Genomic DNA, 16,548 nt, shown 5'->3' with positions numbered 1-16,548 from the left:
GAGCTGGAAGAGCATAACTGGGGCTTGGTCAGACGGCGGTCATTCAGTGTGAGCATCCAGGGGTGGATGCCACATCCTGACAAACTGTGCTTGGTGCTTCCTGAAACAAGGAAATATTGCTCTGGATGTCACTACTCCACCCACGTGGATGGAGGAGAAGGGGCTGTAAAGACTCTTCCTGCATCTCGGCCATGCAAAGGAGAGACCTGCTGTTAGAGGAGAGACATGGTTCTGGGCTTGGTAGCTTCATAGGAGTCCCTCAAAAGGGTTTCCTACAACATGTCCCAAGGGACAAAGGCAAGCTTAGAAAACACCAAGAAAGGGGCCAAGTACAGTCTTGGATAGATAACAACTTCCGTGCTCAGTAAGATTAAATCTGCAAGGACACATAGCTGCGGGAAAGATACAAATGAAGGTTATACGATGGAGGAGCATAAAGTAACGAACGTTACAGGGAAGGTAAATAGGGAATGAGTCATTGCACCTCGCACAGGACTTGTGCCTTCCTCTGACCCATGCCCCCAGCTCCCGTGGTGGAGACGCCCTGGAGTGTGGGTGCACGAGCGCTATGGGGGCTGTGGGCTGCGGGTGCCCTGTGTATGCTGAAGCTCAGTTACACCTACCAGGCTTTTATGGGGCAGGGCTTTTGGTATGGGCTGCCACGTGTCCTCCGGGAGCGTGCCGTGTGGGACCGGGATGCCACGGCGGTGCCTCTGCTCGGGGTGATCGCGCCCAGGGTGTGGGAAACCGAGATAGAGGAGCTCGGCTGTACAAGTGTGTCCCAGCACGAGGCGGTGGCACTGTGGGGTCGTTTGTGCTATTGCGGTGTGCGGCCGGGGCTCGGTGTGTCCTAGGGATGCTCTGTGCAGTGCCATGTGGTCTCTGCACAGTTTAATTAGCCCAAATTGGGAACCGCTTTGGGCTGGGAGGTGATGATCCTCTGGGTGGTGGCTTGAGGCAGCGGGGTATTTCTGGGGATGCCTGGGACCTGCAGGAAGGGTGTCCCACAGGCCTGGAAATGGAGAGCAAAGTCTGCTCCAAAAACATCATAGGCAGCAATAAAGATTCAAAAGTGGCACAGTGGAACTGGTGGAGCTACACTGGGGTTACTTTATTGCTGCGATAAGGTGTTTCAGGTTGAGTCTCATGCATTATTTGAGGTCCTATGAGCTCTAGGATCTGTAAGGTTTCCATGAACTTACTGCTTGCTGTATTCTGGAGAAGGAATGCTGTACAAATGCCCTGCATGCTGCAGACCCCATTTTGTTTCCCTTGAATCCTTCTGCAATACCAGTGCCTTTGAGCTAAATCATTGTGTCCATGACTCCCTGACCCAGTCTCTGGAGGGGATGCACCTTTCACTGCATTTGAACCACACGAGGAGCATCTTGCTTGTCTTTTTCTTGCCAACATCCCTACAGTCTTTGCATGTGTCTACAGGCTGCCCTGTCCAAAAAGGAAATTTTCTTATGTGGGTAATGGTCCCCAAATGAAAGCATGTTCCAGATTCTTGGTATTCATTTTACATACTGCAAATGGACAGAGAGAGATCCAAATACATAGTAGTGTCATGTTCATTGCTGAGCAACCTTTAATTTCTAAATTTCAGCCATGTGCTGCAATCTACAATGACACATGACCTGTCCTTCTTCAGTGTCCAGAGATCCTGCTCGAGAATACAGAGGTAGGACTCATCTGCATTAATTTTAGACACTCTGCATCTCTGCTAGACTCAGTGGAAGACTACTTGCTTTCCTAGCCTATAATTTATATGACCGTTCTTGGCTGTGCCTTCAGGTGCGGATTGTACCTGAAGAAGCTGTGGAATTGACATCATCAGCACATGCGATATTGATAGTTAATCCTCCCAAGCAGTTCTGGATACACTGTTCCACAAGGACTTTCGTAAGACAATTGCTTAGGTACTACATTCAAAGCCAATTGGAAATATGCGCTGTCCTAGAAACAGCTTGGGTAAGGAATGATCATGGTTGTCAATGCAATTTCTTTTTCAAAGTGTTGCTGTATAAGGTCCATCCAAAGCTGATTAAGGAGTTTGGGGTTTGATGTTTTGCCTCTGTGTTTAATCCTCTGGTGCTTTCCCAGCCTTCAAAAATCTCAGCAGAGGGTGTTCCTGGAAAGGAGCTCTGTGCAAAATGGCACGGGGTGATGCCTGCCCCTTTTTCTATGCATGGATTTACAGGATGTGCCTAGCCTGTCCGATAGGCTATGAATCCTCTTTTCATAAGACACTTGTCAGTGGTAAGGATTATCCCTAAACCTTGCCTCGAGTAAACAAGCTAAACACTCCTCATAGCTGAGATCATGTTCCCCTTTGCCAGGTTTCTTCTCTGAAGAGCAATCTTCTGAAGGAGATCAAGAGGATGCTGCTTCCTTATTATTTTTGCAGTGCTGCCATCAGTATTTGTACGCTGCAGTGTTCCACAGTGCAGGAATCACTGCATCTTCTGTGCGTCCTGCGCTTCAATTGTCCCCATGTAGGTCGGGTTACAGCTGCTGCAGGTTGTGATGCAGAGACCAAATCCTTAGATGCTGTTGACAGCAATTCCTTGGAGCAGGCTGGGAAGTCCCCAAAGCAGATGCAGCCTTAAAATTGGTCCTGATTAGCATGACGGGTCTGGTCCCAAATCTTACATCTGTAGACCTGCTCTGTACCATCAACATCTGGATCAAGAACAGCCTAAACTTCCACCATTGTGTACTTCTTCTGAAAGGGGAACTTAAAGGATGATGCTTGTTAAGGGAAAGCAAAAAGGGTGATTTGAACATTACAGGCAGTGCAGATTATGCTTATCATATTGAAAGACAAACCCAGTAAATCCCACCAATTAAGAACTCATCGAGTAAGAGCAGAAGGGAGCTGGCTGGGTTAAGCAGCAGGAGAGGGAAATTATCAGAAGGTGTTGTTTGAATAGCTGAAGACAAAAGTAGGAAAAACTTCATAACCTCTGCCAAGTTAAATGTAAACTGAACTAAATATGCCAAAATATGCTGAACTAATATGCCAAAAAGGAGTTGAAGGAGCAACGTCATAAGAATAAGATATAAAAAATAAGAGTGTCTTCAATTATACGAAGGCCTGCCACAGAGACTGGAGGGCCAATAAATATCAGGGTGAAAAAAATATTTGCAAAGGGGAAGAGCAGAGAAAGAACTTTCTTCTTCTTTCTCTCTCTCTCTCTTTCTCTTTCTTTCACATGTTGTGCTTCTGAGAAATGAGGAAGATTCCTACAACATCCAATACCTGACAGGGGAAAACCCACATGGCCACGTACCTGAGAACTAAATGTGATGCCTGTATACAAAACTTGGGTGAAATATAGATCTATAAGGAATGGGTGATAAATGATAGAGAAACATCAGCTTAGAAAATGCTAGGTGATATGCTTGGGGTGAAATAAACTTATCTTCCCAAATGATGGGCTTGGAGTTGACTTGGAGGAAACTTTATGATAGATGGTCCCATCCCAGTGACAGCTCAATGCGCAACAGTGGTGCAGAAAGCAAGCTGAGTTTTATGTATTACTAGGGAAGCAGAAGAGAACAAAAAATGTGGCTATTAGATCCCTAAATAAACCCACAACTTAGTCACTCTTTGCATACTGAATGCAGTTCTGGCCTCCCCATCTCTGCAGGAAATAATTTAATCGGGACAGGTCCAGAGTAGGTCACCGTGCACAATGAACGATGGCTGTGTCTGAGGAACTGGTCTGGGACTTTCCAGCCTGGACCATAGACAGCCCATGGCTGTCTGAGACACTGGGGATCATCAATTCATCTCGCTTTTAAAATATAAGACCTAGGTAGCTTCAAACACCACTCATGTGAGTCAGGTTCAGAAGAAATTAAGGTGTTTTTTTTTTTTTTCCCCACAACAAAGTGCGGATCCATAGAGGTGACACAAATGATGCTATCAATACTTAAATTTTTCATAGGTTGAAGTGGTGACTGTAAAAGCTCATGGGAGAGAAACCTTCTGAGGCTTGCCAAAGATGAAATGGTGGAGGAAACAGGCTTTACAGCTTCATTCCTTGTATCAGCAAAGGCAGAACAGACCAGTGGTGAGACCAGTGGCTGAATGCTGCAGGGTAACAGGCTCTTGCAAACCTCTCAAACAGATGCTTTGTTCATTCCCAACATCATGGCAAGACAACAAAAATAAAACCGCCTGAAACAGGAAGCTTGAAGAAATTCCAGCAATTTTTATTGATTTCAGCGTTTCCAATGAAGCAAATACATACAGTACAGCCAAAACAAAACTGATACATTATTCTCACATACCTATATCTTACAGAATACACTGTATAGCTATGGACTGGTAGGCTAGGGTGGTCACAAACTGGTGTATGGTCAGAGAGGAATAAAACTGCCTACTGCCTTCTACTTGTCCATGAGGCTTCTGAAATGCTGGGGTGGGTTAGATTGTACATACACAAACAAACAAAGCATTTTATGAGAAAATAGACCAAAAAGCTCTGCTAAGCCCAGGACAGACAAGTATGGTATTTATTTACATGGTTGCGTGTCCTGCGCACAAATCAAGCCCCAACTGCTCTTATTTCTGCTGCTGGCAGAGCTCACAGTGCTGCTAGCTATGGTCCTTCCCTCAGTAATTCTCCATCACTACGACCCAGAGCGTGAGCTACGTACTGTGCCCGCCTCACCCGTATCACTGGGGATGCGCCCTACTTGGCTCTTGCATAAGTGAAAACCAGGAAAATAGCTCATTGAAGCAGGTGTCAGAGTTAAAGGCGTGCCTTTAAAAAACAATGTCTCCCTAGAATGAAAAATGTTTACTTTGGAGGTGAGAACAGCATCCAAGTACTTCAGTGCTGAGCCCTGTCCCTGGGAGAAGCATTGCTTGGAAAAGAAAGTCCCAAACTGCTGGTTATGAGCAACACCAGTTACTCCAGTAAGTCTGATTTTCCTTTCCTTTCACAGCTGGGCATCAGGGTCACTTCTCCTACTTGGGTAGAATCTGTAGTCCAGATTTTACAAGGAGAAACTGAGGAAAACAGAGTTGAGTATCAGAGAATTTCCTGGGGAAAAAAAAATAGATGCAAAACAGCCCTGGGGTAGCAGAGCACTTCACACAGCACCCTGCTCTCTCAAGTTAGCTATATTTTGAGGTATGAGAGCAGCAACATGCAGCAGCATAATAAGGAAATTAAGATTGGAAGGGACCTCTCTGGTCTGCCCAGCTCAATGCAGGGATAGTGTCAGAGCCAGATTGGGCTGCTCAGGGCTGTGTCCAGTCAAGTTTGGAAGATCTCGAGGATGGAGACAAATTCTATTTTTATCGTTTTATGAGCTTTGGAAGAAAAAAACAAAAAAAAACTTTACTGTACTAATAACGTTTATGGGAATGATGTATCTGGTCCTTTGAGTTTAATATTTAGTAATGAAATCTCCAGTACTTGTAAATTTAATTGTGAGATGATTATCATATAGCTACAGCTCTTTGTGCCTAATATAGCACTATAGTAAACTGCATTACCGGTGAAAGCAGCAACACTGTTTTAAAATAAAGCTTAAATAACAGCCAATTAGAATGAATTTCCTCAATATTCCATCATTACATTTTGTAGTTAGCTTTCCCCAATTAATTTTACAGGGAAAAACATTAGCTCCCAGGACTTCAGTCTAACATGTAATTACAGGAACAAATCTGAATGCAAAATTGCACGCAACATACTTTTACACCAAAACTGTAACAATCCTTCCTGTGGATACTGCAGCCATTTTGGACGTCCATAGTCTTGGGTCCTGCCGAAAACATTTTGAACCATGAAATGAGAATGTATATCCAGCTACGTAACATCTGGCAGGTATGGCAAGGGCATGCCCACGGGCCTGGGCTCCTTTGCTGCTGTTTAAATGCTCCTGAAACTGTCCTACCGGATTCACCTGGTTCTAGCTCTCCACTTCAAAGGTGCTTTTTTCTCTTTCATTTGGCTGGGAGCTCTGCACAGAAAGCTCTCGACTGAACGTGGGTGAATGCAAGCAAATAGTTGTTGCTCATTAAAGTGCACAAGATTAAGCCACCCTTTGTAGTCCAAGAGAAAAACCAGCAGGCAAACGATCTCCCTCTCTGTGGACACGTGCTCCGTCCTGTCAAAACAGGGGACAAGTGCCCCCCCATTTCTTAGGTCTGGAGCTGTGTTAAAGCCAACCTGACTGTTATGGATAGACCCTCGGCAGTCACGAATCACAGAATATCTGTCAAGTGAATGGGATATACCACTTGCCACCAAGTGAGGAGGATGACACTTAAAAAAAGCGAGACTGTTTTTCCCTTTCCAGACTCAGCTACATAACTCGTCCTTCCCAAGCACCTCCTGAACCCTTGGCATCTGCAAAACAGGGTCTGCTGCCCCTGCACAAACACATCCTTAGCTGGTCCTTTCCCTGGGTGTCTGAGCTTCTGACTTCACACACATGCTTATACTCCTTTGCATATTAATGCTATTTCTTTACCTTGATCAGTACAAACAAACCGTGATTAAAAAGGCCACATCCCTCACTCTTGAGCCCTGGGTGGCAGTCAGTGAGTGACCCTGGGGAAAACAAACTCCTCCTGTCTCCAGCTCAGCTTCTCAAAAGCCACATTTGTCCAGGTACAGTCATGAGATGGCGTTGTTCCGGTGCTCAAAACGATTTGGGACCTGGTATATTCATGCTCTGCAGATGTGTTATAATTGTCCCCTCACATACAGCTTCAGAGAACGGTTACTGAGACCCAGGAGAGAATCAGCAGACGTCAATTTGCTTCTTGAGATAAAGAGTTCACATGACAGGAAAGAACATACTAATAACTATAAGAGTTCATCGGAGAAAAAATCAAAAGCAGAAAAGAAGCCCATGTTCATAAATGTTAGGAATAACCAGCCTTTTTAAAGAAGAGTACTGTTGTGTGTATCTGTTTAAAATAGCCATATGCAATGGGGGAACTTAACATAAAACTGGTAATTTTTGTACTTGTGAGTAAAAATAGGCTGTGACAAGTATTTAGTGTGGCAGCATTTGGTGCATGGATCAAGTGGAATTTATCAAAACTCTACAAGGGGGATAAACTGCACAAATCACACTGACTTCTGGTGGAAGACAGGGGGCTATGCCCGTAGGAAGATCCTACTTGCCAAGTGTGCACATGTATGTTGTCTGCATGCACACATACACAGCAACATGTACATAGTTACACAGACACACTCTTTGCAAAAAAAATAATTATTGACATCAAGAAAGTATAACCTCGTTAAAAGTCCCTTCTCCCCCCTAAAAAGAAGAAAATGCTTAAAAATATCAGTATCATCCACATGAAATCCATATGTTTAGTTTGCTTTACAATTGAGTTTAACTCAGAAACAATCTACATCTTTAACATCCTAAGTAATTGTGAAAGGGTTGTCTTCCTGGACACGAACCAATTCCAAATTCTGAAATGGAGAAAAAAAGAAAAAAGAAATACCCAGATAATTAAAGCATTCAAGAAATCTTTTTCTTTACATTCAAAGCTAACTTTTAATCTTTTCCCTTGGCCTGTCCCCAGTTTCTGTGTTACCCATAGCTCTTCCCCCTGGACTCCCACACTCCTCTGAAGTATCACGCTGAGTCCCAGTGGAAACCACCCAACAAAGCAAGAAGCAAAATTCATGCCTGGGGAGAAGGAGAGAAGTGGGATTTGCCATTTCCTCTTACATCGGGACTGTGCTTAGTTTGACTGCAAAGAGCATGTTGGGGAAGAGAGAATATAATTAGTTCTCCATGAACTCGATACCACCTTATAGAGAGATCTGATACCTGAAAAAATGCAGAACTGGTCAACACCTTTCCCTTCAGTGGGAATTATGAATCAGAAGTACTTTGCAGATTCAGACCTCATCCCACACTGAAAAAATATCCTAGTGATGCTCTGAAAAGTCTGCCCTTGATCTCTCCAACCTGGTTTCTCTGTTGGGATTGTTTGGATGGTACCACAGAGTTCTAAATTTTGACATGAGGCTACTGGCAGATTCTTAAGTGTTCATAAAATGTTTAAGGATAATGGTGTGAGGCATCACAAAATAAAATTGGGGATGACTAAAAAGAGCAAAATTCTGATGGGGCTCATGCACTGCTCCTCTGCCCCCAGTCACCCTTTCCCCATGGATGTGGGCCCCGTTCTCACCTGCAGCCCAGAAGTGCATGGAGAGGCTCCTAAAATCTGGAGGAGAGAGTCCTGAAGGTTGTTCCAGCTAAAGATCCCATCATGTTCTTATCAAATCCTTGCTGAAAAAGCAGATGTATACAAAGCGCAGTGAATGTGCATTGCCCTCAAAACCGATACCTATCTATTGCTGTGAGACAGCCTCCTGCCCAGTTCGAAAGCTGTCCTCCACCTAAAAAGTGTGATTCATTCTCAAACAGCCTTCTCTGTCCTCCCTCTGCATGCCCTCAACACGTAAACAGGCACCCTTGTGGATGGACTTCACCTTCTTGCTTTGTTCTCTGCCTGCTAGGAGCTGGACTCCTCCAGCTTTACTGGAGGAAACCTTCACGTAATCCTTTACTCAACGTTAATTCATCTTATTCCCCATCCTGGAAACATGGCAAAGATACATGCATGATGCATATATCCTTGCAGACTCCCAGCCTGCTTCTCTGATGTATATACCTATGTGATGAGCACAGGAGTGACTCAGTCACATCAAAATGAGTTGGCACAAGCTCCTGAGCAGAGCCTGGTGCAAAGCTACACGAACTCCTATGGAGAAAAGTCCCTAACCGTTAATAGAAGAATGATATTTAGGTTCTCTCTACCTTCCTGCCCCCAGGGTATTCCCCTTTGTGGATGTTACTCCTTCTCTTTAATTTGGCCCTTTACTCTCTGCAGGTGCTGCTGTTGTTGAGTTGGAAAAACCCGGCTCGTTCAAAGCAAGCCACTGGGAGCTAGGAGCTGGCTCAGTGCCCCGTCTGGCTTGGCACTTCAACAGTTTCTGTTGCAGGGAGCAAAACAAATCCTAAAATCTCTTCTTATTCCTTTTAAAGATTATCCTGACCGTAGGGGTGATGTGACCACAGGGAAGGGTTACGGATTGCAGAAGAAAATGGGGGAAAAGAGAGGAGGAACTTTTGTGAGGATTTGGCAGGATACGCTGATCCTACACAACTGGCTGCGATAGGGAAATCCCTAAAGACAGCCCCGGGAGCTGTGGTTGCGACCCCACTGCCTCTTCCTCGGGCCGTATGTGGTGCCTGAGTGCTGAGCGTCACCGGTCCCGTGCCTCGGGCTGCTCCCAGCCCCTGCCCGTACCCGCTGCTGAATCACGACCTCTGCAATCTCGCTGTGAGTCAAAACCGGGGCTGCTCTGTCAGCCAGGAGGCAGAAGGGCTTTCCTTACCTGCTTCAGCACACTCTGCAGCTCCCTGTTCGACCAAAGATCTGTCAGGAGGAGGCGAGCAGCTTCAGCCGCTTTCGGACAGGAGCTGGGAAGATGAAAGCAGCACGGGTGAATTCTGGATGGCTGCAGAGCAGCGGCCCACAGACACCAGGACGTGTTACCCATGGCCTACCTGAGCCATCCCCATCTGGGGCTGGCTCGGCCTGACAGAGGCCTGCCCGGGAAACCTCCGCTGCTCTCTCAGCGAGGTTATGCGACAGCAACCACTGGGGCCAGAACGGGACAAATGAAAAGGGGAAGATCAGAGCAAAGAAACTGAGCTGAAGGAGTGCTTCTGGAGTGTGAAATCCAGGAGAGTGAAAGAAGCGTGCAAAGGTGGCAGCCCGTCCCTGGGCTCCGTAGGGACGTGGTGGGTGAACCCTCGGGAGGGCAATGCAGGGAAGGGCTCCGTGCTGCCTGTGGGGACGGAGGAGATGGGAGCATTCACAATAACAACATCTGTAACCAGAAGTCCTTACTCAGCACAAGTTAATAGATACTTGCTCATGTAACAGCTCCGAAACCATGAGTCATAACAGTATCTTCTATAATTTTGGAACATTTCATATGACAACCTAGATCTAAACCTCACTGCTGGTTGTTATCACTGCTCCTGATCTGCTGGACCACGTCCTGCCCGTGGAAGACTCCTGGTGTGGGCCTAGTGAGACAGCCCCAGCCTGTCTCAAACAGGGCGATGAAGGGGAGACCAGGCTCAGGACCATCCCTGGCTCCCAGTTTCAGGAAAAGTGTCCTCAAAAAGACGCATTAGAGGACAGGAGTGGCAGAGTGGTCATCAGGAACCACTTGGGACCTGCAAACACCATTCCTGTGAGTGTGGAAGGAATCTAACCCCACTGAGTATATTTTGGGGCTTTCCTCTCACATAAGCAGCAGTCATTACCAAAGACCTCCTAGCATACAAGAAATTCCCAAGTTTAATCTGGTTAGAATCACCACACGGGTTGTGCCAGTCACATATGTTGGTACTGCGTTGAGGACTGGGGGAGCCGTGCATAACCAGAAATTCTTGAGCAATGTTTTGGGACAGGAGAACTAGTTTTTATTGCAAAACTGTTTCTCTGGTTATAACCAACCTATACCCTGTAATCAGAATGACTATGCTTAAAAAAATGTTGTGGTTGAAAATAGTATCTGGCTGAAAAGCCATTGAAAAGCAATAAACTTTTGAGTTATTTAGGATTCAATAGTCATGTCCCAGACACCTTTTTTCAGGGATATATTGTTTCATGTTGTTTTTCTGTTTCTAAGATAGATTGAATTTTCATTTTTTTAAAATAATTTGCTTCTAATGATGCCAACTATGTTCTTTTTGCCATTGTGTCTTTAGACCATATATAGCTGCAGCATATATAGCAGAGCTGTTCATTCTTAATTCGAAGGATTGGTACTGGCTCTATTACACACAGAATATCCAGCGCTACTATTTAGGTATAAAAAGATTAAGCATGAACTGATGCAGCTGTGATGACAACCTCAATATGTAAAGTAGCATATCCTAAAAAAAGAGCTGGGAATAGTGTATAACTATAAAGTGTATACCATGGGACAGAATATCAAGGACAGCTCATGTGGGGAGAAGTTTTTTTTGAAAACAAGCTGCCTGACCATCAAAGTTCATTTTAAGAACAGACTGTTTTTACAGCTTGAATCAGAAGATGTGGAAAGACAACAGTGAATATGTCCACTGGTGGCAGTGGTAGCAGTCATCCCGAAAGCTATTAATCCAACAAAATATAGCAAGAACCCAGTCAAAAGGACTGGGGAGGGAAAGCGTGACTGCAGCACAAAAGACAATGCCTTTCAGCATGCATACCAAATTATGGGAACAATGCGTATCAAATAATGGGAAAACAAATTATGGGAACAATGCGTATCAAATAATGGGAAAAAATGGGGGAACTTATGTTTCCTCAAAGGACAAAAATACCAAGAACCATAGGAAATGCCAAGAAACTCCTGCAAGAGGGGCTTCCAAGGAAAAGATTACAAAATCGATACCAAGATGCAATCCTTAGTAGAACTAGGAAGCTGGAAATTTGTGGGTGAGAAGAACTCTCTTCCACAGAATCTCTTCTGTGGAAAAGAAAAGGAATCAAGAAAAGAACAAAGAAAGAGAAATTGGAACAAATCAGTGATAAAGGGGTTGTGAGACAGATTGCAAATCTGACGCTCTAAAGTTACAGAAAGACATTTTGGAGATAAGCTTTTGGTGCAGGCCAGAGAATTATTGAGAAAAATTATGATTTTAACAGTTAAATAATGTTGCTTGAAAATGAGAAGAGGACTATTTTTCAGACAGTTGCAGAAAAGAGAAGAAAAGGACATCACAAAAAAATCAGTAACTGGAGCTTGATTTTCAGAAACACCACCACACACAAAAAGATGATATTCAATATTTTGGCAACCTGAATTAAAAATAACAGAGAGTGAGCAAACACCATCGTCACTCTGAAGCCTATGTCATAGGGGAGGATATATGCAGGAGACTGAGACAATTATCTAATTGGGATGCTCCAGGAAGGAGAAGAAACCACAGCTATCAGATAAACTCCTGAACCGTTCATGCCTTTCACTCAGAACACAGCTACACGTAGCATTAAGAAAAAGAAACCCTGACTTTGAGGAGAGCTGGGTGTCATCTGAGAAGTACATGAGAAGGGAAAGTATACACAACTTACTTGTCTTTAGCCTGAAAGTTCTTCCTAAAATATGAACACAAAATTGTTCAAGCATGTTAAACACACATTTGAAGCTTACAGCTTCAGCTTACAGCTTACAGCTTCAAATGTAAAGAGAGACCAGTTCAAAAATCTAAGAAGTGTTTGGTAGGTGGCAGAATAAACATGTGCCAGGGGAGCGTTACACAAACACGTCAAGCAACCAACACCAACGCTTGGGGAGAAGGAAGTGTGTCCATAGGGAAACTAAGGCAAACAAAGAGAGAAAGCCCTGCAAAATGCTAACAAGGTGCGACATGGGATGGCCAAAGTTAGCCAATTTGTGAATTAGCAGGGTCAAGTCACTAGAGGGGAGATCTTTTTAACATCTGCCCTATGGGAACAGTCTGAAATAATATGGTTGGAATAAAATAGATTGGTCTTGGATGTCAATTGTTGGTGTTTTTTCATAAGAATCAAACAGCATAAAAATCCATGGGGACAGAAATGAATAAAGGAATAAAAGGACGAATTCAAGTTCCTTTTTTGGAAAGAATCAGGGAGCTTCTCAGGAGGAATTTGTGATGAAGACAGGCGGAACACACTGAAGACATCTCCAGAGTTTAGTAACTCTCACAGTTCCATGACTCATTGAAAACAAAGCTCAACACACAAAACAGGCAAGACAATTAAGGTACGCACAACCCCAGTTGAGCAATATTCAGCTGAAGTAGTAAATTAGCCGATGACTTGTCTGAGAGAGCCAAAGCGGGACTTTAGGCAGAAGTTAATGCCATTCATAACAATGAAGACTTAGAAGAGGGCAGGGTTTTGTGTTAATTGGGCTTGTTGCAGAGTGGAAGCATATAAAAGCAGCAAAGTGACTGATATATGTTGGCTGAGGTCCAAACTAAACAAAGAGGCCACTTCTAATGACTGAGAGTCTCTGCTGCCTTGAAACAAGTGGTAAGCTGTACGTGGTTTATCAAAGGATGATGGAGAAGGTATGTGAATGTCTTTTCATAACAGAAAACAACAGGTTACTTGCACAAGGTATTTTAAAACAAAGACAGGTGGGAGGAGAGCTGAGAGTCTTGGAATGGAGAATACATGATAATACTGTAAGCTCCATTGTAAGTTAAACACCAATTTGGCCAGAAAAGAGCACAAGGTTTGGCAAGGGTTGACAAGCTTTTACACAGGGCTATAAGGGGTGTGGATAACAAACAGGATGGAATTATTACCTGCAAAACTCAAACCAAATCCCAGAAGAAAAAGTAATAAAATATGTTGGGGTTGTTTAGCTGTTCAAGTTCATGGCACGTAGGTGAGTAGACCAGAGGATCTACTTATAAAAAGTAGATATATAAAAATATATAAGGTTTGTCACAGCTGTATTTTGCCACTTGAGGTGGGTGCTCCAACCAAAAGATGAATACATTTGAACATTAAATCAAGCATAATACCAATATAAAAGCTGTGCCTGAATCTCAGACCTGACCTTCATGGTAAGAGCTGCAGGAAGCTGTCAGTGAGAAGCCCAGGTACTAGGGATTCACGTTGCCTTCTGAACTCCCCTGCTTTGGGGGCTGGAATTTTTAACAGGTTTAAGATGTTGGTCCCTCAGTTCCTTTTATACTTTCTTAAAATTCAATGAGCAAATTGCCTTAGGCCCTTTTACAAATCCCACCCTGGATGGCTCATATCTGTTTCCAAGAAACCACTGCTGAGGATTTGTCTCTACCAGCATGCTCGAAATGTATCTGCACTCTCAATTTACAGGTACAGGGAAAGAATAAAGCTTCACTGTGGCTCTGAAGTGTTTCTGAAGGCTCTGATATTAATCTGGCTTTGCACAGAGTACAGGGGCTCAAAAATGTCTGTGTATGACCCTCTCCATGCCTTCTGCCCCAAACTCACCCATTTCGGCACAGGCTTACTACATTATTTAGCATGTTGCTTGTCAGGTAACACTTTCCCAGGTGTGGGTTGGACATGATGAGGTTCCTCAGAGTGTAACAAGCTGATGTCATGATCTCGCCATAGCTGTTGGTATTTCCAGACTGGAATGACAGGAGACGTGATACATCTGGGAGCACCTGGTGAGCTAAAGAGGTGGAATGTTCCAATCAACATTTAAATAAAACCTAGCAGAGGTGAATGACATTATTTGTGTTAGCACTATTCAATGCAAGAATGCAGTGTTATCCCCTGAAGGAGGCACTAATAATGCTGGATGGTAATAGCATAATAGCCTTTCCTTGGTTTTCAGAGCTAAGAGGAGCGCTGCAGGCTTCTGGAAAGGTAATGATGTTGGTTATGGGCAGTCAAGTCCAACTCAGTTCCCCAAAAACTATCATCTGCACTACATCCTCATGACCCTGCAGAGTTGTCATTATCTATAAAGCATACCACAGGCTTGTAGAGACTGAGATAGCAGGCATGTTGCTAAGCCTTCATATATCACTTGTAATGGTCCTTTTGACCAGAACAAATGACACTGTTTTGCCCAGTCTGGCTGAGTCCTGTTATGGGGTTTACAAAGTGAGGTGGGCATATATTAGAGAGGTAGAAACTAGACTTTGTTCTGGAATCCACTGTGGTGGAAATTACTTACCCATGGTTTTGTGGAGAATAGGATGTCGGGACATATTGCTCAGCAAAGAAGCCCCAGACCGGACAACTTCAGAGCTGTTGGACTGCAGGAGCCGTGCTATGCGAGGCAACCCTTTTTCCTTCACACCAATCAGTTGGCTCATTGCGTTGGACATCTAGGAGACAGAACAGTGATGTCTCATGACTTCCCATGCTGGAAGGACACAACTGCAATGATGTGCAGGTTCAGACAAACACAACCATGCTATAAAATAAGCATCTGCATAACACCTTCTCCTAGCGTTAATCCCGCTTACTTTGTCATTTGCCCTTCTTCTCCACAGGAGTTTGCAAAGTCAGCCTCCCATCCTCTGTCACACGACTGGGACTCCTGTCCTCTTTCTGGAGGCCTGGGGGGGGGACACTTGGTTGCCTAACTGATATTCCCAGTAGTTGGAGAAATTTTACCTTTCATGTCCACATTGCCCTTGCTCAGCTCCCTGTTGTGCCACAAGTAATAGGCTGCTTTGGAGCAGAAACAGCTAATGATACCTTTAAGAAACAAGCCAAAGGCCCAAAGTACACATCTTGGATCCTGATTTCATGTTTGTTTACGTAAATCTAAAAGATCTTAGGGTGTAGCCAATGTAGCTGAGTGCTCATGGACTTTGAAGCACATACCATTAATAAATTGCCCACTTATTAATAGAGTTTAATCTGACCTTCTTGGCTACTGCACCACCAGGCAGGCTGCTGGAGTTCATCATGCCCCTAGAGTGACACACATCCATCAACAGTGACATGGGAACGGGTTGGAAGGTGACCCCCTTCCATGGGGCTGAGACTCAATTTCCTTCCCATGCTCCAAGGATGCACAGATGCTGTGTTACAGACTCACACCAGTGGGACTGAGATGCATATAGGTGAGAGTGGGAAGAGATTCAGGTGCTTCCTCTGAAAGCTAAAGGGTTATAGTAAGCTTTGCAAGCTTCTTCCCTATTTTCTTTTTCCTTTTAGTGAGAACATACCCAGCAGCTCACCCCACCTCCAGCTCGGAGCTGGAGCAAGACCTCTGAAAACAAAAACATTCTGCACATCCAGGTCCATTCCAAACATCCCTGCTAGAATGCTGAAGTAAGTTGTTGCACCACTTTCAGAACTGTTTTTGTTTGTTTGTTTGTTTTTCTTCCTCCCAAAGAAAACATTCTTGTGTAATGATCTTGATTGCTGAAAGCCTTTTCATTTCCGTGGAGCACGTAGCTCCAGCTCTGTGTCTCTGATCAGCTCTACCCTTACTGTGCCAGCCTTCCTCCCCCTTGTTATTAGCGGCACGGTTTTGTTAAATGGGAAAAGAAAAAAAAAATCCCTAAGTATTTCACACTGAAAGCCTTGTAACAAAAAAGAAAGACTCGGAACAAAAGCTCCCAGGAGATCGGAGCTGGCAGGTTAATGCCGTCCCAGCAGCACAGGCTCCTTCCGTGAGTCACGCCGTGTTTCTGGGTGGAACGCTTCGCACACGTGACACACCTCTCCTACGTACGAAATAATTACCCCTTTATCTCCCTAGCCATCTTATTTAAATTGGAATTGATGAAGTTTGACACAGACAAGTCGGGGTTTGTCCTCGTGAATGCAGCCTGTGAGGACATGCCCAGGGCAGCGATATTGGGCACTGCAAACGGAGCTGCTGTCATGATGTGTCCCTCGCCAGCCCCAAGCCCATGCAACGTCCACAGTGTCACACAGCCCGTGCCACCTCTGTGCTGCCACACCGGCGTGTACATGACATCTGCAAGGGTAATTTTACAAGCAGCTCCGATGTGAGCACAATC

At 44.5% G+C, this 16,548-nt stretch overlaps 1 protein-coding gene across 2 annotated transcripts in view; it reads right to left on the bottom strand.

The window, feature by feature from the left end:
• Positions 1-4,203: 4,203 nt before the first annotated feature.
• The window catches only part of PKP1 (plakophilin 1), a 44,980-nt gene continuing 32,635 nt past the window's right edge, over positions 4,204-16,548 (bottom strand). For both annotated transcript variants that reach the window (XM_080569001.1, XM_080569002.1), the window contains 5 exons: positions 14,739-14,892; positions 14,042-14,228; positions 9,402-9,486; positions 8,189-8,289; positions 4,204-7,457 (listed from right to left, as the gene is read on the bottom strand). In XM_080569001.1, the coding sequence (XP_080425127.1) occupies positions 8,218-8,289; positions 9,402-9,486; positions 14,042-14,228; positions 14,739-14,892 (498 nt within the window). In that variant the 3' untranslated portion in view covers positions 4,204-7,457; positions 8,189-8,217. The remainder of the gene's footprint in view (positions 7,458-8,188; positions 8,290-9,401; positions 9,487-14,041; positions 14,229-14,738; positions 14,893-16,548) is intronic.

This window comes from Anser brachyrhynchus (assembly GCF_964034855.1).
Source record: "Anser brachyrhynchus genome assembly, chromosome: 27".
NCBI lineage: Eukaryota > Metazoa > Chordata > Aves > Anseriformes > Anatidae > Anser > Anser brachyrhynchus.
This window is presented reverse-complemented; position numbering and strand designations above follow the sequence as displayed.